Raw genomic sequence first — 24,934 nt, forward strand, 5'->3', positions numbered from 1 at the left:
TTTAACATTCTCGGATTCTAACATCAGGAGAATCATCTTTTGAAATAATTCCCAAATAGTCCGTTCTTTTATGACCTGTCCCTGCTCAGAAATGTTTCAAAAAGTGGTACAAAGACTGAAGTTTAGAGTTGCAAATGTTTGATGCATACCCAAGCAAGATGTGCATGGTGACATGTTTCCAATTGTGTCTAAAAAACAGCAAACATATAACAAGAAGCTTTGCAAGTGCCATCAAGTTGGCTCAGAGAGAGCAGGTTTCCATCCACGTGTTACCACTTTTGTCCATTATCCCAAATCTTGTCACCTTCATTCACTGTCTCATTCATTCTAGGTTAGAGTGAGCCAAGCCTTGGTGACACAGTGGGGAAGGACACAGACGTGATCCCTCTTACCAAAGAGCAGATACCTCAATAGCCCTCTGACAACCCTGTTTCTTTGACACCTGTTTTCCGCAAACCACTGGCCCTAAGGAAAGCACATTAGCTTTTCATTCACTGATCTATTTATCCATTCATTCTGTCACTTAATGTTTACAAATGCCTCCTAGTCACAGTACATGAACAAAAATAAATTCTCTGTCATTGTACTGCAGTGGTTGAAAAAGCAAAGAATAAGTAAGTTAACTAAATTAATAACTTAATTTCAACAGCAGACAGTGGAATTCAGAAAGAAGGCAAGGGGACAGTGGAGGCTTGGAAGAGTCTGGAACTGCTTCTGATTATGTTTTCAAAGAAGGCATGTCTAAGAAGCTGTCAGCTGAACAGAACTCTGAATGATCTGAGGGAGCAAACCAAGGAGAGGACTGCTCTTAGGAAAGACTGTTCCCCACTCCCAGGGAGCAGCAAGCACAGCAGTTCGGAGCTGCAGGTGAACGTGTCAGGTCCCAGGGAGTGCGAGGGCAAAGGATGACTGATGCAAGTCACTGAGGACCGGTTGGCAGGACTGGGAGTCTGGGGAGGAAGTCACAGGGCCAAGCCAGATGGAACCTTGACAGCCACTGTCTCTTTTACTCCAAGTGCAACAGATGTTGGAGCTGGGGAAGTGACTTGATCTCATTTACGTTTTTAAAGGATCACCTTGGTTATGCATAAAGAATGACCTCATGTGTAGGTAAAGTGGAAGCACAAAGATCAGTTAAGGGGTTGCTTCAATAAGACAATGGAGGCTTGAGCTAGGATGGTGCTGAGTGATGAGAAATAGTGAGAAGTGATTGGATTCAGATTCCACTCTGATGCTGAGCTGGTATATAGCTGAGCTGAGCCTTAAGGCCAGTTTCTGCCGAAAACAAACCCTATCCACCTCCCAACTTGAAAGTGTCTTCCTTACCAATAAAGGCCGAGTAGCTTTAACCTCTACATTTAAGCACTGCTAGACCACACAAAACAGGGAGGACGGAGCGGCAAGAGAGCCATTTACATTCAATAAATAAAGCACCTCATATTTCCCATATGATTTCCCACATTTCCCATATTACTCTTTGGGTTTACCAGTAGATCAAATTAATTTGATTTTTTTTTTTTCTTTTTTAGCTGACTGAATATTTATCAGGCCTTACTGCTGAAAATTCTTCTAAGCTATGCCATTATAAAACTCTGGCATAGATAGTTCCCACATCCACTCATGTCAACAGATGTATGGGTCCGGATTCCTGCTTTAGCAAATGTGACCCAGTGTGGGTAACTGATTCCCCTTCGAAGGGTCAGATTTCTTAAGGGCCTGGGGTCCATCATCCCAAACCTTAATTCTTCACTCTGTACAACTGCCCATTTTGCAAGTAAAGGTATGAACCACTTGGGAAGACTTTGTAGTACAACTCAACTGGCTTAATTATCTTTTAAAATCTCCCTGATCTCTATATTTATCCTAAAATCAGGGGCAAAATTTTTCCTGTCCAATCCATTAAGTGGATTTTAAGTCACTGAGGTTCAGGAATAAGTGTTTTCTTCTTCCTAACTTTAAACAACTAGATAATACTGGTGACCAAACAGCTTGGATTAACTTCCTTATTGGGAAGTAGCATCATGTACTAAGTAAGGGTTTAAAGTTAGACAAGGAGGTGAATTGGGAGCTCGCTCTATTAGTTACTTACTCACTGGGTAACTTTACATAAGCTAACTTTCGGAATCTCAGTTTCTTCATCTGTAAAGTGGAACTATTAATAATTACCATCTAGGCATAAGGAGGAATGAGATGCCATTTACAATATTACAACTAAAAATCAGTTAGGATAGGATCTAATAGGACATAATTTCTCACACTAATCATTTAGGTTTCTCTTTTCTGTTCATTGAGAACTTCCCAAGTTTGAAGATTTGAGTTTTTAAATGTCTTTGCCCTTAACTTCCCCCAGTATTAGTTTGCTAGGGCTACCATAACAAAGTCCCACAGGCTGAGCGTCTTAAACAAAGGATTTTTTTTTTTTCTCATAATCTGGAAACTAGAAGTTCAAGATCAAGGTGTGGGCAGGACTGGTTTTCCTCTGATGTTTCTCTCCTTGACTTATAGGTGGCCTTCTCCATCTTATGTCTGCAGATGGTCTCACTCTGTGACTAGGTCCTAATCTCTTCTTACAGAGCCAATCATAATGGATTAGGGCCCACTCCAATGACCTCATACTTTAATCATTTCTTTTAAGGCCCTATCACCAAATCCAGTCACATTCTGAGATACTGGGGGTTAGGAACTCAACACTAGAACTTTGAGGGGACAAATTTCAGCCCTTAACACATCCTCAACCTTTTCACCTCAAAAAAAAAAAAAAAAAAAAAAAAGTATGAGAAATGCTCTGAACTAAAGCAAAAGAAACAGATTCTATGCTTCTTTTTTCTTTTTCCTTAACTGTTTTGCTGTGTGACCTTTGGCAAATTATTTTCCCTCTTTGGCCCATATTTTCTTAATCATTAAAATGAAGGGGTTGTAATAATGGATCCCTTATTTTTCTGCCTGCCCTCAACTGAGCAAAGCTAAGTTTTCCCCATAATTTCTCACATCAAAGACAATCTGAGATAGAGCATGCAATAAAGTAACTGAAATAAAAACAAAACAAAACAAAACATACCTTCTTTGTGGAATCAGCCCAGGATGAAGTCTCTAGAAGCAGAGTATTAAATCCAATTGCTTTAAAACCTTCTAAGTTGTTTACGCCCTCTGTCTCTGTAAGGCCATAATTTAAACCAATTTACTTGGATAAACCAGAAACCTCAAGCTGAATTTATCAATATCCCCCAAACAAAGTAATCTCATCAAGACTGGGGACACAAATTGGCTTTGAGGGAAAGAGTATATGATTTCAAATAAAGGTCTCCTTGAAAGAATTAAAGGGGGGGGGGGGGAGGACTTTTAAAAACAAACGTACATACACACAGGGAATGTAAAATTAAAACCAGCTTCCAAGCTCCTAGGTTAAGCCATTAAGGAGAGGAGAGAAGGAGCTGGGCACGTCTTCCCCTCCAGCTGCGTAGCCTCAGGTCTCAGGACACTGTGTACCTCTACAAATGTCACAGCTGCAGCGACTCAGACAGGCAAGCAAGGGTGGCAGTGAGAAAACCAATGTGCTCCCTCAAGAGCAGAAGAAGAGAGAGGGAAAGCGGAACTCTCCATGGGAAACGGCCCGGCTGCCAAAGCAATCAGAGCAATGACAAGCACGTTGGAGGGCGATGAAAGATGGCGGGATGCAAATCTGTAGCCCATCAGTCTTGAGCTGAGAAACTCTGGGCAGGTCACTCAACCTGTCATCCTCTAACAGCTTTTGACTTAACTTCAGCTAAAAAAAAAAAAAAGCCACTGGAAACAAATCCATAATTTCACTTTTGTTGTTAAGACCAAGATCCTGGAAACCAACAAAAAAATTGAACAAAGTGGGATGGATTAATTTAACCAGATCCCCAAGCACTGGGATAATACGTGGGTTTTGTAAATTATGGTATGGAAGAATATTTGAAACATGGAAAGATGCCATAACATATTGTGGAACGAAAGGCAGGACATAAAACAGCATAATACTATGTGGTACGATTTTAATAAATGGCATCTATAGTCATAAGAAACAATTCTAGATGGGTGTACTCAGAGAATTTATAATGGCTGTCTCTGAGTAATTTAACTCTAGTTATTTGTATTGTTCTCATTTTGTTTGTTTTTGGTAAAATTTTCTATAACCCTCATGCTGTTTTTTGTATTTGAAAAAAAAAATCCTACTTAATTTTAAAATCTCTGTGCTGCGGGGAGCCTGGGTGGCTTAACTGGTTAAGCGTCCGACTTCCACTCAGGTCATGACCCCACAGTTTGTGAGTTCGAGCCCCACGTGGGGCTCTGTGCTTACAGCTCAGAGCCTGGAGCCTGTTTCAGCTTCTGTGTCTCCCTCTCTGCCCCTCCCCTGCTCACGCTGTCTGTCTGTCTGTCTCTGTCTCTCTCAAAAATAAATAAACATTTAAAAAAATAAATAAATCTCTGCGTCCTACCATAAACCAAACAGTAGAAGCAGCCCTAATTCATTCAGTCCCGCTTGCATCTCCGTTTCTTCATCTGTAAGGCAAGTCTAGACTAAAATAATCTCTAAGGGAACTCCGACTCTATGAATCTCACAGAGCTACATGTAATCAAAACCTCAACAGAATCTTGCTTTGGATTTATGGAGAAGCTGGGGAGTGTCCTGTAGGCTATGGAATGAGAAGGAAGGATTCAAATTCATGTCAAGAAGAAACCCTCATTGGTATTTTTGTTAATTCAATGCAAAATGGCCTTCATTGGTACGAGGGGTGGCCCCCTAACAGGTTGGCCCTGTAGATATAACAGTCTGCAGCTACTCAGGACATGGGAAGCGAGGCTGCCCCTAAAGGGAAGACTGGAGGGCTTCCGGAACCAGGCAGTGCTCATGCAGAGGAGGGCACCAAATGGCTGTTCTCTGCACCTCCCAGAAAACCTCAGCCTGCTCACACCTCACAGGAAACAGGTGCAGAGAAGGACTTAACCCTGGACTTGAATTAAAGGCACTCCAATTTGAACCACTGTCTCGTGACACTGGAGGTGGGAGATGATAAAAGAAGGGAGAATGTAAGGTAACTCTGCAGGGCAGAGTTAAGACTGTGGGCTGACTAAGTTTGAATTTTGGTGCCACCGCTGAAGGCTTGTGTGATCCTAAGCAAATTTTCTGACCTAAGTTTCCTCCTCAATAAAATGGGAAGAGTGAGTTGGAAATCCATCTAGGTAACTGCACAGTTTTGAGGATTACATGAAATAATGAAAGAAAACCACTTAGCACAGGATGAGATAAATGCTTGTTGTCATTGTTACTGATATTAGAAGTAGGAGTAAACTAATTTCCCCTCTGTGTTCTAGACTAGATGCTCCAGGGACAAGCACTACATTGCTAAGTCCAGAGCCAATGGTCAATAGTTATTATATAATCAAAAAATAGTTAATGCTATTATACTTGATCATGTTATACATCACATATTCTAATATATAAAGTATTTCAAGTGCTTTCTGACCTGAAGTTTTAGGTTCCATAAATACATTTGGATTCTTCATTTTGCCTTCTCTTGTAAGTGCTCCCTTTGAAAGGATCTAGTGACTATTATTATACAGAGATTATTGAGACCATAAACTATATGGTTTACAGCCAGGGATGAACTTGGTAAAACGTGCTTGAAGTTTAACTATCCTCACCCATCAAAGCAAAAAAATGAACTTCAGAATAATTGCTAATCACAGGAATAGCTCCAAATACAAGCCCCGAGAAAGTGGACAGATGCAAAGGAGTGACGGACTAAAAATCTTTGAGTAAACACACACACAAAAGCATAGGAACATTCCATCTAAAAGGCTAACCCTAAACCGGAAAGCAAAAAAGAACTATGGGCGACTCCTTCACCAAGCTTTCTAAAAGGAGGAGTTTTCTGTACAAATGCAGACTGGCCTCTCTAACTGCTGCTAATAATTCCAATGGCTTGTGGTTTCTATGCAAAGACAGAAAGGCTTCAATTAAGACCTATGTTAGATCCTGGTTCAAAAAGTCACGGTGACGACTTTGTCTATTTGAAGGAAAGCATAAAGGTCTCTTTAAATCATTTGCTGGAAGAGAAACAACAGGTCCGTTTGCAAGCAAGAAGTACCCAGGTAGGCCCTGACACAGGCTGAGAATGAGGCCAGAAGCAGGATTTGGAAGAAGAGGAGGAAGGGAGGCCTGAGAAGAGAGAAGAACAAATGAGGGCTGGGCTCCGACTGCCCAAGTCAGAGTTGAGCCGGAGTTGACTCGGCTTGCTCTGCTAATGGGCTGTATGTTTCTCCTGGCTCTGATTTCGTGCCGGTTTCTGAGAGCCAAGCCTTCTCTCGTAAAAGCTAATATTCAAGGGAGCTGTCAGTGAAAGGGAGGAGGATGTACAAGCACAAATGTATGCACATTTCTGGTCATCTTCTGATCATCTTCTGACTTGAAATTATTCCAGCAAACTAAGTGTTAAATGTATCCATTCATTCAACAAATATTTACAGAGGGCTTAATATGTGCCAGCCAAAGACTAAGTGCTACAGATTCAGTGGTAACAAAACCAAAACCACCCCTACCCCATGGGGTGTCCATGGCATGATTTGGCCTTTGGGGATGGGCTATTTCCATTGGATGGCAGCCATTACCCTTAAAATACTGGCAAGAGCAACTGGAAAGAGCTTGGTGGAGCATATATAGACTTGGAGCTGTTTTCTGCTGTTTTGCCTATTTGTTTGACCAGTCCAGACTTGGGACAATCTGTCACCTTCGTGCCCTTGATGATGGTAGCCTTACCCAAAAGAGAGACTGTATGTGTCAGCAAAGGAATCATGGTCTCATATTAATAATACTCATTTGAAATAATACCAAAGTTCTGCTAAGGAAAGGACCTATCAGTCATCATTACTCCATTTCTCTCTTGCACAGAGTCTATTAATCAAGTCTACCATCTGAGAAAAAGCCTGGGATTAAAAAAAATTTTTTTTTTAACGTTTATTTATTTTTTGAGACAGAGAGAGACAGAGCATGAATGGGGGAGGGTCAGAGAGAGAGGGAGACACAGAATCTGAAGCAGGCTCCGGGCTCCGAGCTGTCAGCACAGAGCCCGACATGGGGCTCGAACTCACAGACTGTGAGATCATGACTCAAGCTGAAGTCGGATGCTCAACCGACTGAGCCACCCAGGTGCCCCAAGCCTGGGATTTTAAGTGTAAAAGGCAAGCAACCAAAGACCCTTATACCCAACACAGATTTGGGCTGGTCGCATTCAGTTTAAGCCCTGATTTTTTTCTCACTATGTTCTTTTCCCTCATGGGAAGGACTTAGAATTCTTCTCTGAATTCAGAACATAGTGACAAGGGCTGATCAAGATCTCAGGACAAAGAGAAGACAAAATAAGGCTCACAGGGTCATCTGCTCTGGCAGGGACCTTGTGGATCATTTAGTTCAATGCCCTCATTTGACTGACGCAGAATTGAGAGGGATAATAAGGGTTTGCCCAAAGTCACATATAAATTAGAGGCAAGGGCAGGTCTGAACCACGACATGCTAACACTCCATCCATGGTTGCCCTTCCCTGTCAAAAAAACATGAGGGCCCCTGTTCTCTGCTAGCCAGCAGACCCCTCTCTTAAAAACTCAAGTCTCGCTTTTTCCTGCATATCTCATTGCCCAGTGCTTCCCAGGAAAAAAGAGATTAATTAAGCTATGAGAAACGTGTCCTTGAATTCCAGATGTCCCAAATAGGTTCCTGGACCACTCTAGAGTGGAGCTCCCCCATCTGGCTTAGAGTGCTGGGCATGCCCTATATTTCTCTGGCACAATGGGAACAGAGAGCTTGGCTCCTTCTGTGTCTGGGAAGCGGACAGGGACAGAGTGAGAAGGGGCCTTGGGCCCAGATCTGCACTTATGCAGGACAGGAAAATAGCATCTGCTTTTCCACCCTTCACTCCTACATGCATCTGGGCAAAAGCCAGGAGCTAACTCAGACAGCTGGCAAAGCAATGCGGGAGCCACTGTTAGAAGGACATTGCACTCACTCAGTTGTTGTTCAGGTGGTGATGTGATAGGTTTGGCCAGATCTTCCCCACTCATTCCACCCTGTGAACAGGGACCAGCATTTGTGAGCTAACAGGTGTGGACAGCTGGAGGTGATGGGGGTGGGGAAAACCACCTGTGGACACTGAGTGACTGCTTTCCTGCCTAAGAAACCAACTCACGCCCGGAGGGATCAATCCCAGAATCCTGCCTTTCCGAATGTGTGACGTTAGTCAAGGAAGGTACTTAAACTCTTGGAGTCTCTCTCCAGAGTGCAAAATGATGGTGAATCATTGCAGCTAGAGGAGCTGTTGTGCATCAAATGAGGTAATCCATGTAGTTTGTGCTAAGACACTCAGTAAATGGTAGTTATTAAAAGCTCTACTATGCTCAGGCCCATCTTCCTAACCACTGACTTCCCTACGATCTAATTAGCAGAAGAAAGTTCCTCAAGAGAAGTTGTTTCTGTTTTTTTTCTGTTTTTTTTTTTAATTTTTTTTAACGTTTATTTATTTTTGAGACAGAGAGAGACAGAGCATGAACGGGGGAGGGTCAGAGAGAGAGGGAGACACAGAATCTGAAACAGGCTCCAGGCTCTGAGCGGTCAGCACAGAGCCCGACGCGGGGCTCGAACTCACCGACTGTGAGATCGTGACCCGAGCCGAAGTCGGCCGCTTAACCGACTGAGCCACCCAGGCGCCCCTGAAGTTGTTTCTGTTAAGTAGACTCCACGGCAAGATGAGGGCCAAAGGAAGAGGCCAAAAGGAGTGGCTCATCCTATTCCACCACAGTTTTTTTTTTTTTGTCTATTTCGTACACTGAAATAGACATATATTGAGTTTACTGAAAGAGGGATTTCACAACAGAAGAGTCTGAAAATAGAAAATAGCCTATTTCTCTGGTTTGTCCAGAGTCTTTCTCATTTGTTTCTGAATGGCCTATGGAAAATGGGAGAAAAGCTAAAACGGAACACTGATTTGAGGAGGGAGGAACACTGGAGAGCCAGTCAGGCTTCCTATTAACATTCATCATGGGAGGCAATGACATAGTCAAATTTCCAGTCCCCTTAGGATTGAAGCACAAATGCAATCAAAGAGAAGTAGTTTTATATCCTAGGGAGACATTCCTACTGTTATAAACATTCTATAACTTTTCAAATGTGATAAGCAAAAGTAAGTAGTTCTATGAAGTATGTCAACAGGTGAAGAAAGTAGGGTTATTAGGACATGAAGAGTTTTTGTTGTTGTTGTTTTTCAAGTTCAATTCTATTTTTTTTTTCCAACTGTGGAGAAAAGGCAGAGAAAAAGCTACTAAACAGGGAGTTGTGAAAAAACTTCTAGAAAGGGAATTCATAACCTGTGTCACTTTAGGCTACAGGTTGATGAGGACTGAAAAACACTGCAGTTCAACTAATTAAAAAATGCCCTTTATTTAGGTTAGGGAAGAGTCTCTGTCTCAAAGCCCAAAGGCAATCCAATGGCCTCTGTTAGACTGTCAGAAATGAATGAGAAGCTTAATTTTGTAACATAACTAAAGCAAGAGAAAAATAACAGTTTTTATATGACATTGTATTAATTTTTGGTTTTGAAAACTTGTATTCAAAAAATAGTTTCCTAAGTAGCCTCTTTCTACCCCAGACCTTTATCAAGTCTTCCCCTTCCTTAATTTCCACACTGCAAAGTAATTGAGATTTTATAAATAAGTCAGTGTTTACTCTTTTGAAGACACTGGGGCTCACAGACCACTTTCAGGGTCACTCTCCTCCTCTGGGCCTTTCAACAGCCCAGTGAGATAAGCGGGAAGATTTTCATTTATAAGCTGACAGTTCTACCACATAGACAAGAATTCCCTGAGGAAATCTATCCCTCCAGAATTCCCCCAAATGCCCCCCACCCACTGCCCCATGACAGCTAGTAACAGGCAGAGCTCTTGACACACCTGAGGCACTTGGCTAGCGTTTGAGAAAGAGGAAAACCCTGGCTGAGAATCACCAACGAGCTGCTCAAAATACAAAGCAACAAGTGAACAGCGCAGGCAGGCCCTGAGCTCAGATGTCCATGATCGGATATCTAAGATGCTTTCCATTCCTAAGCCTTTGATAGTTCCCCTCAGTCTTTTACTCTGGAGTTTCCCTTCCAAGATGCTTTACGTGGGTAGAGCCGAGTGTGGGTGACGGCTCTTCTTTTGGTCTCCTATACGCTGGTTCTCCATGTCCTAAATATTTGCTCCCAGTTCAAAGTGAAGCGAGAGGAAGCAGAGATGCAGGGGTGGGACTGGACCTAGGTGTCCTCCAGGTTCTTGGCTGGGTTTAGGCGCCCCAGCTCTTAGGCGCTGCTCTTCGTAGGACCCCTCCCCTTCGCCTGGAATACAGACTTCCCACGGCGCCCGCGACGCTCACCATCACACCTCTCATCACACCACAGCACCCTGGAAACAACTCTCAAGGTCGTGTTCCCATCCAAGGACATGTATTCTGGGAATTCCCAAACACACACCAAACACATCACATCTACCTCCAATGCGGCAGAAAGGCATTCTCTGCAAGATAATATTTACAGAAATCCACTTAGTATTTGCAAAAAGCCACTTCTCTGTGATATGTCTCCTAGAGAGAATTCTGGAACTCTTTATCCACACCTTCCAAATTTCTGCTGCATGTGCCTCTGGGAGGTGGCAGCTGTACCTGGGCTGCTGAGACTGTGAAGCCAGACAAGACCTGCGTTTATTTCCAGCTTTGCCCAAAACTTCTTGCTGGATAACTCCGGATAACTAACTTCACCTCTCTGTGCCCCAATTTCCTCAAAATGGGTTTTTGTAGAGACGCTGACAAGAAAAGACATAGAAAACACTGGAACCTAACTGTGAGATCCCGACCTCTCCTGGGGTCCGCTACAAGTGGTAGCTCACAGCAGAGGAAAACAATGACTGTAACTATCCTAACTTCCTACCTGCAGAGCTCATATGCTAGCTATCATCCCCCTAAATGTTATTCATACTTATTTAATATGAAAAGTAAGAGAGACCATGTTATGGGATCTGTTGAGAGTAGCAGGAAAAATATGCTGTCTGGATCCTCCCAGGACTAATTAGAGAATGTGAGTCTTTCCTCTTTACCACTTGCCCTGGTAACACCAAGTAATAGTAATGGTAGAAGCAGAAACCCCAAAATGAATGCAGTGGTGAGGGGCATGCACTTTGATTCCAATCAGGTGTGTATGTTTGAGTCCTGCCTCCAACACTTCTTCTATCACTGATCCTGGGCAAAGGCATTTGATCTTCCACAGGTTTTTGATCAATAAAATGAGGATAACTATAGTACCTTTCAGACAGTGTTGAGTCAACGATCAAATGAGACAATGCATATAAGGCAAATAACACAATAAATGGCACAAAAACTCTCAAGAGGTGTGAGCTATTCTTATTAGTTATAATTTTTAATTTACTTATTGATTTAACTGATGACCATGAGACGTCGATGTGCTAGGCACCATGCCAGGTAGTGGAGACAGGTGAACAGCAGTACAAGGTCCCTGCTCCGATCTGCAGAACCACCCTAAACTGCCAGCCTGACATTCAGAAGCAAGGGCTAGTGTGGAGGTAGACCATACAGGTCATGTACATAGATAACCTGAGTAGGAACAATGAGATGTGAGGCCAGAGACACTCACGGAGAAAGCCCCAGGCAATTCTACCAGCAAAGAGAAATTCCTCTTTCCAAGAAAGTAATAAACACAGGGTAGTAAGAAGGCTTTGATCTCAGGAAGGCAGCAAAAATAGGTGGCAGGAAAAACAATACAAACAAAGCCTTACAGGGGCCCCCAAATTGTGGCAGAGGGTGGTGTCTGGGGAGGCAAAAGGTATCCGGCAAGAAAGACTGCCCCCATCAGTCCTCAGATTCTAGTGACATTTTAGCTACTGGGTGGGGCAGCCTTCAGGGAAAGGAATACAGAGAGGCTAGAAAACTTAATTCAAATTCCATAATCTTACCATTTAAAAAAAAATATGCTAGAATGACAGCAGGGGATATATGTTGCATTTAGGTCTTCAGTGACATTTTATGTGTATGTATATCTGTGTCCATATTTTCATGTTTTTGATTATATCTAGGAAGGGTAGCTCAACCTTTTTAGTATATAGAAAACTATAATCATCAAAAGACATGCAAACGTACAAAAACATTTGAATCTAATAGGACCCTTGTTCACAGAAATACAAACACAAAGCCTGAGGAAAATCTACAAATGGATTCCTTGCCCCCAAAGACCAATACCCCCCTTCTGCCATGCTCCTCTCCTCCTCCCCCTGCCAACCCCCACTGGCCCCACACCCTCTCCAACAATGTGAATACGAGGTAGTCTGGTTTGAAGAAATTCACAACCACTGTCCATTCCTGTCACAAATGCTGGAGACACCCAGCCCCAGCTTCAAGGGAGAGGTGGCTATGCAGCACCACGCCCCATGCACAGAAAGAAAGAATGGAAGCTGCACTGAAAATGAAGGATGCACCCCAGGGAAGAGCATCCAGACAGGAACAAAAGGGAACCCCTTGCAAACCGGGCCCTGGGATTAGGGCATAGGCACATTATGGGGGCTTGGAAAGCAAGTTATCGGGACCATATTTCTCTATCATTCTTGAAAGGTAGCCTAAGTGATACCTACAAGAATGGGCGTGGCCCTCAATGCCATATCACAGGCTGAGTCCATAAGAAGAACCTTGCAGTCTTCCCACCAGAAAGAAAACAAATAACCTTTTCTCTGCTTACCCCACACAGAAGAACTGGCAAAGGTACACTGGCTGTAAGGCAAGTGGCATACAGCGCTCATACACATGTAAGAGCATGAGAGCTGGGCTTCATCCCTCCTCAGTTAGGGAAACAGTATAAAAATTCAGCTTTTGTCCCAGTCTTTTTTTTTTTAATGATACCTTCCACAGCTCTCTGCAAAGACAACTGGCACTGAGAAAATCCAGTGCATTGTAAAAGATCCACAATGTTTCAATAATGCAAGGCCAACGCTAAGATCCACAATGTTTCAAAAACACCTGAAGTCAGTATCACAAACTGATAAAGGAGGATGTGCTTACACCCCACACCTTTACCTGGAAAAAGGACCCCCACCCATCCCCACTCTTTCTCCTAAGCAGTGTTTGTTCCCTAATACCAGCTGGACAGCAGCTGGAGGTGGGGTGCACTTGTGTGGGGTGAAGCTCAGGTGCATGAAAAAGAATGTTTCAACAGAAATAAACCACTTGAGAATAAAGTGCACTAGAGGCAAGAACAGCGACCTCCTGCCTACAGAGCTAAGGTCCACCATTGGCAATCTCACACACATAGGGCGTTCCAAACATAGCAGAACAAGTGCAAACAGACGCATGCCCGCAGCAAAACCTGGTGGATCCCTGGCAAATGAACTATCGTGGCAGGTACAGCTCTACCCTAGGGCAGCTGCAGAGTCTCCCAGGGGCAAGTGGATCACTTCCTTTGTTCGCCTTGCAAAGATGGAGTAGCGACCCATTCCCCCACTTACACACACACACACACACACACACACACACACACACACACACCATTCACTAAAGACAAAGCACAACCACACAGCTGCATGCTAAACTAACAAATGTCAGTGTTTTTTGTCATTGTCGTTTTGCCCCCTACCCTTTTTTTTCCTTCCCAGTAATGCCCACCCCAGCCTGTGGTAAGCCTCATTTCAGCGCAGCGCAAAGAAATCCCGAGCCTGGGCGCGGTATTTTTGCCGCTGAGAGCTGCCTCTGGAGAAGATGGGGCTTCTCTACCTGCTAACGGCACGTCCCCTCTCCACCCCGCCCAGGGCATTTGACACCCGCTCGCCGCGGGTGGCTCGATCTTGCACACAATGGCAGTTGGGCACGGAATGCACCCAGCGTGTGTCTGCGACCCCCTACTAAAATCTGACCTTAAAACTCAGCCTATTCTTGGGATAAGGGGGGGGGGGGGACACGAAAAATATAAAATGCATCGAGAGAAAAAAAAAAAGTTGTTCCTTCCCGCCACAGCCACGTTAGTTCAGACCCGAATATGACGTACCGAAATATGAATAAGGGTGAATGCAGGCAAGAAGGGGACAGGGTGAAGACAGAAGGTCCAGACACCCCGCCACCCTGGCGGCGCGGGAGGCAGAGCCGCGGGCTGGAGCTGGGAGAGGGGCGCGGTCGTGCTACCAGGCACCCCTGGGGAAAGGTGTCACCTCTCCATAGCCCACCTCGCCAAAAGGCACCTAAAACAAAAAGCACACCCTGCCCGGGGAAGCGCATACTGACACCCCAGGCGGCGCGAGGGTCCAGGGAGGGCCGTGAGCCAGGCGTTATTTGGAAACTACCGGCTGGTGGGAAAAGAGGATACATAATCCAAAGTTCTCGGCGCCACTCTGGGTTTCCTCTTTGTTTTGTTTTCCCCAAACGGCAGGGTCGCTCCGTCTGGGTGGCGCCCGGCGCGCCGGCTGGGCTGACCACCGCTCTCCACCCCCGGGACCCCGGGTCCCAGTCCCTCCCGGGGGACCGGACCGGGGAAGCCGGCGGGATCCAAGGCGCCCCGCCCGCAGCTCAGCGAGCAACGAGCGAGAGACGCAGGCGGCGGCGCCCGGAGCCCCACTCACCGTGATCCGCGGGATGTTCTTCTTGCCTTGGTAGGACATGGTGGCGGCGGTGGCTGCAGCAGCTGCCTCCCTCCCTCCTTCTCCTGCTCCTGCTCCTGCTCCCGTTCGCCCGCGCCGTCCTCAGCGCGCAGCGCCGGAGATCAGGTGGAGCGAATGGTGCGCTGGCCGCGGCCGCCGCCTCCTCTCGCCTCCGCCCCCCTCCCAGGCTCCCGCGGCGGCTGCCAGAGACAATAGTAAATCTCCCCGGTCCCCCTTTCACCCCCGACCCCCCCGCCACACACACCCTCCTCCACTCGCGTTCACGCCCGGGCTTTTTTTTTTTTTTTCTTTTGCCGTGCCAGCTGGGACCCCGTGAGACAGGAATGGCTGCTCCGCGACTCCTCCCTCTTCTCTCTTATCCCTATTGATTTCCCTCTTTGCATCTGCCTCACCCACTTTTTCTTTTTCTTGCTTTTTTTGTGCCTTACGAGTGCGGCGGAGCCAGTCCGCTCACAGCCACCAGGGGGCGCGAGGGACTTTTTCGGGGCGGGGATGCTGCAGTCCCGGGTGGAGGAAGAAGAGCGCGAGCGTCGCCTCCCGCCCCCGCCCCCTCGCCCGGCCGCCCAACCCTGGCCTCTGGGGTCGAGCCCCGGGAAGCGCCAACGCCCTCGGCCAGCCCCGGGTCTGCTTTCCCACCATCCCGATCCTCATTTTGGATAGGGGACGGCTCCCGACTACCCTCCTGCAGAGCCCGCTCTCCTCCGCCTTCGCGCGGGCTATAGGCGGCGGCGCGGTCTTTGTTACAGCGAAGGGCCGCCTCTGCCGGTAGCTGCGGGTGTAAACCCGCGGCGCAAACCCCGAGAAAGCCGAGACCTGCTCACACTTTGTGCAGCCCGGCAGGCCCGCTGCTCTCCGGAGACCCTGCCAATACCTATCGGAAAATGTAAAGCAACCACTCACTCTCGCAGGGCTGCGAGGGGCTATCGTGTCAGTTACCATCAACAGTTCTCTGTGTTTTAAAAATATTCTCAAAACAGTATGTTTTACAGGATCCGCTGCCTGGCTCTCAGAACGGATGAAAGAGCATTACAGCTGCTCTGTGGGTGAAGAGCAGAGCAGAAAACACCTGTACGTGGAGGGCCCTGGCACATTACTGGTGCGCAGCCATGGATGTGTGCTCACTACTGCTGCCTCCCCTGGGTAGTGAACCATGTGCGTTGCTCAAAATCCCTGGTTTACTTTTGGCAGGGCTGATTGTTATTGCAAACAAAAACATGGCCTTTTGACGCGGGAATATATGGTCCTTCGCCTACTCACTAAAATTAAATGGCCAAGGGAGACATTTTTGGAGGGGCCTTTATGGTGGGGGTTAACTGGCGGTCCCTAGGCTCTCCTTAAAAATGATTCCAAACACCATTTAAATAACAAAAATGGCTTGCTATGTGAGAATTGTAAAACCCTTTCAAGACCAGTCTCATACCATCCCCACTCCTCAGCTGTCATTGCTAATGGCCTACTAAATATTCTGCAGATGTCACTATGCACAACTAGGTCTGTTAAGGATCTGAAATTCACATTTCTATAAGGCAGGCCACTGACCACACTTCTGGACAGCGTTTCATTAAATTGAAGGCTTTCTCTGAAATAGAGGAACTATATAAAGCATCCACCGGAAGAGGATACAGAATACTCCAGCTTGAGCTTTCCATAAACCTAAAATGAACCAGCCTGGTCACATAAAGGAAGGGGAGACCAAGCCTCCTGAAACACACCCTGCTCTCAAGTGAATTAACCCAAGCTTCTGGTTATTCATGGATAACTGGACTGAATGCAGTCTTCCCAGGAAAAGTCCACAGCCGTTCCCACTTTATTTCTGTGATACTCTGGCTAGAAGGATGAATGCCAGGCAAAGTCACGTCACCGTACTCTTTTGCAAAGCCCAAGCAGGGTTTAAGGCCAAAGTCACGCCCAAAACATTTTGCTTTGTTCTTATGCTGAGACCACTAGCCAAGAGTTGTGAAATTACAAAGCATTCTGGGGATTGGCATGCAAATGAGCAGGATTATATTTAGAACAGGGTAAAAAGAGAATTAACTACATACTATGAAACCCTGCACAGCTCTCTCTGTATCTTTCCCAAAGATGTGTTGTAAACTTGCTGGAAGGGTTCTTGCAAGTTCTTCAGAAAAGCAAAAATATGTAAGGGATATTTACAATCCTAAGGAAATACCACTGCCTTTTTTTCTTTTTTAATATTATGAGTTTCTTTCCCTTCCTTGCATCCTATTTATCTCCCGTGTTCCTGTCATTATAATCCAGAACACTCTGTACTAAAAAGATTTATGCCATATTTTTGATCACTTGATTGTGTGTGTGTGTGTGTGTGTGTGTGTGTGTGTGTGTGTTGTTTCAAATTAGAAGACTTGGGGTTAAACTCTTTGAGGTCAGGTTTGCATGCTAGAGGCCATGGAGAATGGACTTGTGATGTGTTTCTCCAGAGTGACAAGCCAGGCACAGGAATGCATAATAACCAGCTAATCGGTTCAAGCTGTTGCTACAATCAGAAATGTACAACAAACACTATTTTCCCCCTCTGGTGTCCCCTCAATCGTCTTTTTCTTTCTTAAATCAAAAGAAAGTGTCCAGGATGAGTTTGAAGGAAAAAGCCTTCCTTGGCTGGGCCTGTCTTTGAATAAGAAAGGCAGCCATCGACACAGGATGCCTCTGTGTCTGGCCAAGAGAACAGGAGTGGAACCAGCATGGATGTTTTCCACAGAAGAATGACTCTGAATGGTTTTCCTTGGACACACAGCAGTGCTTGGCTTTAGGTATCTCAGGAAACTATGAGAAAAAGAAAAGGAGACACAGGGAGACAATTTATGGCCCCAAAGAAACTTAATTTTGGCCACCAAACCTATCATATTGGTAGACTTCCACACCTCAATCAAAGCTACTTTATTCTAGTTACTCAGACCAAAGGCGTGGCATCGTCCTTGACTCTTCTCCTTCAATCCATCCAATTTGCACTCCATATCCAGTCTTCCAGGAAATGCTATTTGTTCTGTCTCTTAACTGTATGCAGAATGATAAAGTTAATTCATATATTGAGACCCACAAAATGGAGGCTGCTCCAGTGGTCAGGACCATGTCACAAACCTAAACCTAAGTCAGCTTCCACTTACAGGAAGAAACACCAGTCAAGGAAACCTAACAAACATCCATCCCAATTCTCCAACCTGTCTAGCTAGCTTACTTTACCCTAGAAAATAGGACCTGCTAGTGTTATAAGGAAATCCCTAGTCAACCATGCCCTGTTTCCAAGTTGCTTCTTCTAACTCCCTGCAAAATTCACTCTTGCCCGAAATCCTTCAGGAAGTGTGTTTCACTGCTTGTGAGGCACTGTACTCCCCCAATCTATGGATTGTTTTCCATTGAATAAAGGACATCAAACTAGTTAATCAGTTGTATTCTTCATGTCATCTGAATATATTATGATCTCTTAATCTGCAAAGCTTCTTTCTGTGCCTAGCTACCATCATGTATCCTTTGGACTAATGCAGTAACCTCCTCCCTGGGTCTCTTCCATCATTCATTCATCCATTCATTTTCACAATATTCACATGATGTTTATCTTGAGCTTATTACACACTAATACTTTTCCAGGGGCTAGTATTATAGAGGTGAGTAATAATAATAATAATAATAATAATAATAATGTCCCAGATCTCATGCACTTTACATTATACCCTTACTCTAAAATAAGGCATTTGTGGCGCCTGGGTGGCGCAGTCGGTTAAGCGTCCGACTTCAGCCAGGTCACGATCTTGCGGTCCGTGAGTTCGAGCCCCGCGTCAGGCTCTGGGCTGATGGCTCAGAGCCTGGAGCCTGTTTCCAATTCTGTGTCTCCCTCTCTCTCTGCCCCTCCCCCGTTCATGCTCTGTCTCTCTCTGTCCCAAAAATAAATAAACGTTGAAAAAAAAATTAAAAAAAAAAAAAATAAAATAAGGCATTTATTGGTGCCCTTTCATGCCTGCTTTATCTTCATGGTACTTTTCACCATATGTATATTCATTTATCTATATTAATTTATCATTGAGTATTCTTCTCCCCATCATTTAGAATGTAAGCTTCTCGAGGGCAGGGAATGTATTGGTTTTATTTATCCTCAGTGTGTGAAACAGGACTCTGCCCATAGAAATTGCTCAATAATTATTAGGTGAGTAACTATGTGATTTTTAAATTGTGTCTGAAGAAAGAGTAAATAAAAGGAATAAAAATGTTTCTACAGCTAAAGTGCATGTGGTTAGAATCTAGATTTAAGAATATCTATTTTTCCTTCTCCTAAGGCTTCTTAGAGTCTCCTGATTCCAGATTTCACAGCAGGTGAATTCAAGCTGGTGAGGAAATCCCTTTGTTAATATGATACAGTCACAAGACTCTAAGGCAATACATGGGGCAAAGAATGACTCAGTAGAATAGATTTGGTGCCTGAGCACTGATTAGAGAGCCATGCCTTTGAAAGGAGCTACCATCAAAATGTATAAGAACATCAAGAGCCTTGTGTTAACTTAAAGAATTAAAAAACAATTGATAACTGGGTTTAGAGGGAAAACTAGGGACTAAGAATGGTGTGTTGTTTAAGGATGTGGATTTGGAAACAGAGGGATCTTGGTTCTTATTGACTGGTTGACTGATTGATTGATTGATTATATAGGATAGGCACCTAGACATTAGGAATACAAATATTTGAATAAAGTAGACAAAATCCATGCCCTCTTGAAATTTACATTTTAGTAAAGGAACAAGTCAGTGGTTAAGAATTACAATATGTATTGTTTAAAGTGGTAGGAAGTGAACTGAGGATAAGTAAACCTAGGGTGGGAAGGTGAAAGTCATTCCAGTGTCTTGAGTTTCGGCTGGAATTTTACATAGGAAGGTCACAGAAAGCCAGGTGAGATGATGGTAGCTTGGACCAAATGGTAACAGGAGAAGCAGTGAGAAATGGACACATACCAGATATATCCCAAGGTAAAGCTAACAGTATTTGCTGACGGACTTTTGACCAGGGTGTGAGAAAAAGAGGAATTGAGAATTACACTAAATTTGTGGGCCTGAGCAACTGAAAAGATGAAGGTGTACCTCACTGAGACAGGGGAAAAGTGGGAGGAATAGCATTGGGGGAAAGATTGGGAATAGGTCTCTGGACATTCCTATTAAATATCGAACTGAGGGGCGCCTGGGTGGCTCAGTCGGTTAAGCGGCCGACTTCAGCTCAGGTCACGATCTCGCGGTCCATGAGTTCGAGCCCCGCATCGGGCTCTGTGCTGACAGCTCAGAGCCTGGAGCCTGTTTCAGATTCTGTGTCTCCCTCTCTCTCTGACCGTCCCCCGTTCATGCTCTGTCTCTCTCTGTCTCAAAAATAAATAAACGTTAAAAAAAAAAATTTAAATATCGAACTGAAATGTTGAGCAGGAAGGTATCTGGGATTAAAAAGCTAACGGAAGATCTGGGCCTGAGGCACCGATTTGGGAGGTGTCAGCCTCTAGGTATTATTTAACAATGCTGGGGGAGACCACCAACGAAATGAGGGAGACAGAGGGCAGACAGGTCTGAGGAAGTAAGTGTTCTGAGGAGAAATGAGCAACCAGAAAAAGAAGTGGAGAGAGTGGTCAATGAGACAGACGGTACACTGTGAGAACATGGTGTTTGGAAGGTCAAGACTCTAAACTATTTCAAAGAGGGAACGTGTTCACTTTGTTAAACGCTACTGGAGAAGTGAGAATTAATCTGTGCATGAAAAACACTGTCAAGGTCTCTGAGGCCTTGACCTGAGCACCTATACTCACCTACAATGAGTATCTTAACAGGCACCTCATAGTGGCTTTCTGGGGACCATATATTAAATTCTTCAAGTCATATTTACCGAGTACCTACTATGTATGTATGTGTACCAGCTCAGTCCTAATGAAGTCGTGGTGGTGGAAACTGATCAGAGCGTTTCCAAGAGACCATCAAAGTGGAAATTGGAGACATCTAATGTAGACACCTCTCTCAGTGGATTTTATTGTAAATGGGCACAGGGAAATGGGGCAGTAACAGGGAGAAAGAGTGGAATCTCATGTGAGAGAAATAACAGCATGGTTGTAGGCAGATGGGGCTGAGAAGAAACTTCAAGATGCCAGGAGAGAATTGAGACCAGAGCCCTATCATTCTCGGATGGGCAACGCAGGTGACATCTAGTGTTCAAATGGAGGTCTTGCCCATAGCAAAGAGCAAAGATGGTTCCTCCACAGGGAACTGAGGATGAAGTATGGGATCTAGGCTGGTTAAGCAAGAAAGGAGGGCATCAGTGTACAGAGAGATGAAAGATAGTGAACATATTGAAGATTAAAGAAGATCATTCATGTAAAATTTTTAGCACAAAGCAAGTTAACTAGATGGTATGACATGACTATTCTGCCATGACTTTTACTGTTCTGATTTTCCAAACTTGTTTATGCCAGGGACTATGTCTTATTTATTTTTGCAGTCCCCAGCTCTTTCACAATGCTTGAAATAGAGTAGAATTAATGCAACAAAAAATACATTGAATAGGGGGGAAACTCAAGAATATTCTCTGCCTTCCTTTTAATCTCCAAAATATCTGAAATAGCCATTTACACAGTGTTGACCATTGAAAATATTTTCTACTTTTTTAAAAACAAATTTATACTTTGCCATATTAATATGGGGAATCATTTCCCTTGGTCCTGCTTTGAAGGACGGAGGAAAAAAATAGCTCCAAACAAATACAGAAAGAGTTCTGAAGGGGCAAGAACCACACACCAGGCCTTTGTGAAACATATAAGCTATTCTAATATCAGTAAAAATACACATTTAATCTCAGAACTGTCCATTAAGTCATTTGGGTCCATTAATTTTGCCCACAGTTCAAACAAAGGAAATCTTAGTCATGTACTTCCAGTATCTCAAAATGAAAATCAAGGTGGTGATTCACCTGCTATAATTAGATGTTTATACACTAAATACACAGAAATAACCTGACAAACAATTCTACCTTTGATACATATAAGCCAGAAAAGAAAAACAATATATCATAGACACACACAAAATATTTCCACAAACTTATTCCAAAATTATACTGATACCAGCCTGAGGAAAGTGTGTAAACCTACTTCTCCCTAGATAGAGATTCTCATTTATTTCTTCAGTAGAGGATGGTTCTGAAGGCCTCCAACCTTCATAAGCTTTGATGGCACTTCATTTCTAAGCCACAGTCAGGGCCATACTGGCTAGGGTTAGGGGGTAAGGTTGGGAGGGTGGAGGGATAAATTACTGTGTTCACCTCCATCTCTGGCCCAACACGTTAGACACAGATGAGGTCACATGTACTACAACTGCTGTAGGAAACTAAAATAGGTAGTAGTCAAAATGAATCAAGGATGGATGATCATAAGGCTGAAGGCAGTTACTCCACTAAAAAGTCCTAGCCTCGCGCCTACTTTCTAGATCTGACCTAGTTTTGAGGCTTGCAAAATGTTAACTGAAGGAGAAGCTGGGTTATCATGAGGAAAGATCCTGCAACACCATGACCAGTACATATGGTAATGATTCCTCTGGTCCTTTGTCCTTCCTCAAGGGTCCTAGGGCCAAATACTAATGCCACTGTAAGGTGGGAAATTCGGCCCTAAACACTGAGAAGGCAGGTGGATATGAGTTCCCAGCCGACAATGATACCAAGAGACGAGGCATCAACATAGCTCCTCTGTTACAGTGAAAGCATGCTAAGGCCAGGTAATAAATGGACTCCTGGTCTAGTTCTGCCTTACCTTTGGCTGATTAGGCTTACAGATCAACCTACTGGTCATTTTCACAAACCACTATTAATTGGAATGGAAAAATATGGCAAATAGCACACCCACGTTGGTTTCTTAGCCTGTGGGGTAACAGCAATCAAGTTGGGAAGACCAAGCAGAAGGCTCTAAAACCGTTCCCCACCTCTACCCCAGGATGTTAAATCAAGATAGCAAATTTTAAAAAATTTTGCATCCTAAGAGAATGGCAGAGGTCATCAACACCCTAAGGGACTGAAATGCTATGGGGCTGGGATTCCCCATTATATAGTCATTTAATTCACTAGTCTGGATACTACAAAAGTCAGACAAAGCCCAATGCACAACTCAATCAATTAATAGCCCAAATTGAAGGTATTATGATATTTCTCTAGGACATACTGTCATGGCCTCAGGTACGTGGTACACAGCCACCGAACTATGCAATGAGTTCTTCTCCATCCTGGTCAGAAAAGAAGAGAAAAGCAGTTTGCATGCCCTTCAAACCGATGACAATATGCGTGAAGAGTCTGACCCCAGGGCCATGTTAATTATCCTTCCTTCCATTATAATACAGCCTGAAAAGATCTAAGTTGTCCAGACATCTTGAAGAACATCCTACTGGTACACTCTTTTGACGACATTACGCAAAACTGATGAGATGAACAAGAAGCGCCAAGTTCGCTGAAGGCTTTAGTAAGACACATGAGCTGCAGAGTGTTCACAAAGGACACCAGAACTTTAGAGAGTGGGAGATAAAGACCACAAAGCTTCAGGGAGCTGACAATTTCGGGAGTCCCATGGACCAGGACATGCCACAGCACTTCCTCTAGAGTAAAGAACAAATTACTACATTTGACAACTCCCACTGCAAAGAAAAAAGCACAAAGCCTGGTGGGGGGGGGGGGGGGTTGGGGGGGGGAGGCTTTAGGTTTTAGGAGCAACATATTCCATAGCTGGAAATGCTCTCACAGCCCGTTTATATACAAAGCTATGAGCTCTGAGTGATACCTGGAGCAGGAAACGGCTCTCTGCAGATCCTTGGCACAGTGCTGACAGCCCTGCCACTTTAGCCACAGGATGCTGTCTATCCCATGGCACTGGGGGTACAGGTACACCCCGCTCTTTGAAAGCTCATGTTACACCACTTCGCTACCATGAAAGACCTATCTTAGTACCTGTTTTTGCTAACCAAAAGAAATTTGAAGAGGAGTTTTGCTTCTTTGAAAAAAAAGGTGACAATAGCATTCGGCATCCGTTTGGCAGTGAGCTGTGAGAGAGGCAATGTGCACCCTGGACACCGCCAATCTCCTTGCCTGGGAGCTACACTCAGCATCTCAGCATCAAGATGCCACAGCTCTCGGGGCACCTGGGTGGCTCAGTCAGTTGAGCGTACAACTTCGGCTCGGGTCATGATCTCACGGCTCGTGAGTTCAAGCCCCACATCGGGCTCTGTGCTGACAGCTCAGAGCCTGGAGTCTGCTTCGGATTCTGTGTCTCCCTCTCTCACTGTGCCCCTCCCTCATTCATGCTCTGTCTCTCTTTCTCTCAAGAATAAATAAAACATTAAAAAAAAAAAGATGCCACAGCTCTGAACTATGAGCATCTGTGCTTTATCTTGATTTGTTTTGTGCATCTGTTGGCAAGATATGTCCTAAGAGATCAAAAAAGCCTGAGAGGGGTTACTTGGGGGCTCTAGAAACACTCATCTGTCACAGAAGAGGAACTAAAGAACAAGGTGGATGAAGTGACATCAGTTAGTTGACATCAGTCAGGCTCCATCATCAACCGCCCAGTGTTAGTTCAATGGGTACATGACTGGAGTAGACAGAGTAACACAGATAGAGACTACGGGGGAACCAATACCTACCCACAGGTGCTGATTCAACTACGATGCTGTCCAACGTCCATCCTGCCAGCAAGAGAAACCAACACTGCCTCCTCAGTATGGCACCACCCCTCAAAGATCCACACACCCAAGGGAGACAAGTTGACTACACTGGATACCTTTCACACTGGAAGACACAGTGACACTTTTCACACAGTAAAGACACATCGTTTACAGAAATGAACACATATTCCAGGTATGGACTTGCCTCTGCTGCTGCTAGAGCCTCAGCTCAACACTAAGGAGTGTTTGATGCATCGACATGGGTTCCATAACATCACATCAGACTAAGGGGCCTATTTAATAGTAAATAAGGAGCATGAAAGGTCATGTGACTACAGGATGCTGTAGTTATATCAAATACTGCCTCACCTAGAAGCTGCCATCCTAAACGTGGAGGGATGATCTCCTGAAGGCACAACCACAGCACCAATTCAGAGATGATTCCTTGCAAGGATAAGGCACCATCCTCCTGAATGCACTGTAAATTTTAAATCCGTGCCCTTTATAAGGTACTATGTCCCCAAAAGAAGATTACATGAGTCTAAGAACCAAGGGGAAGAAGCAAGAGTGACCCCTTTGA

The 24,934-nt window shown here is 44.5% G+C and overlaps 1 protein-coding gene across 3 annotated transcripts in view; it reads right to left on the reverse strand.

Moving 5' to 3' along the window:
* DPYSL3 (dihydropyrimidinase like 3) overlaps positions 1-24,934 on the reverse strand; it is a 122,922-nt gene that overhangs the window by 48,532 nt on the left and 49,456 nt on the right. Inside the window, exon 1 of one of the 3 annotated variants that reach the window (XM_023256443.2) lies at positions 14,653-14,824. The exons of the other annotated variants lie outside the window; for them this stretch is intronic. Coding sequence (XP_023112211.2) covers positions 14,653-14,691 — 39 coding nt within the window. The 5' untranslated portion in view covers positions 14,692-14,824. Of the gene's footprint in view, positions 1-14,652; positions 14,825-24,934 lie in introns of those variants that run through there. 3 annotated transcript variants of the gene reach the window in all.

The sequence above is a fragment of the Felis catus genome, chromosome A1 (assembly GCF_018350175.1).
Source record: "Felis catus isolate Fca126 chromosome A1, F.catus_Fca126_mat1.0, whole genome shotgun sequence".
Classification (NCBI taxonomy): Eukaryota; Metazoa; Chordata; class Mammalia; order Carnivora; family Felidae; genus Felis; species Felis catus.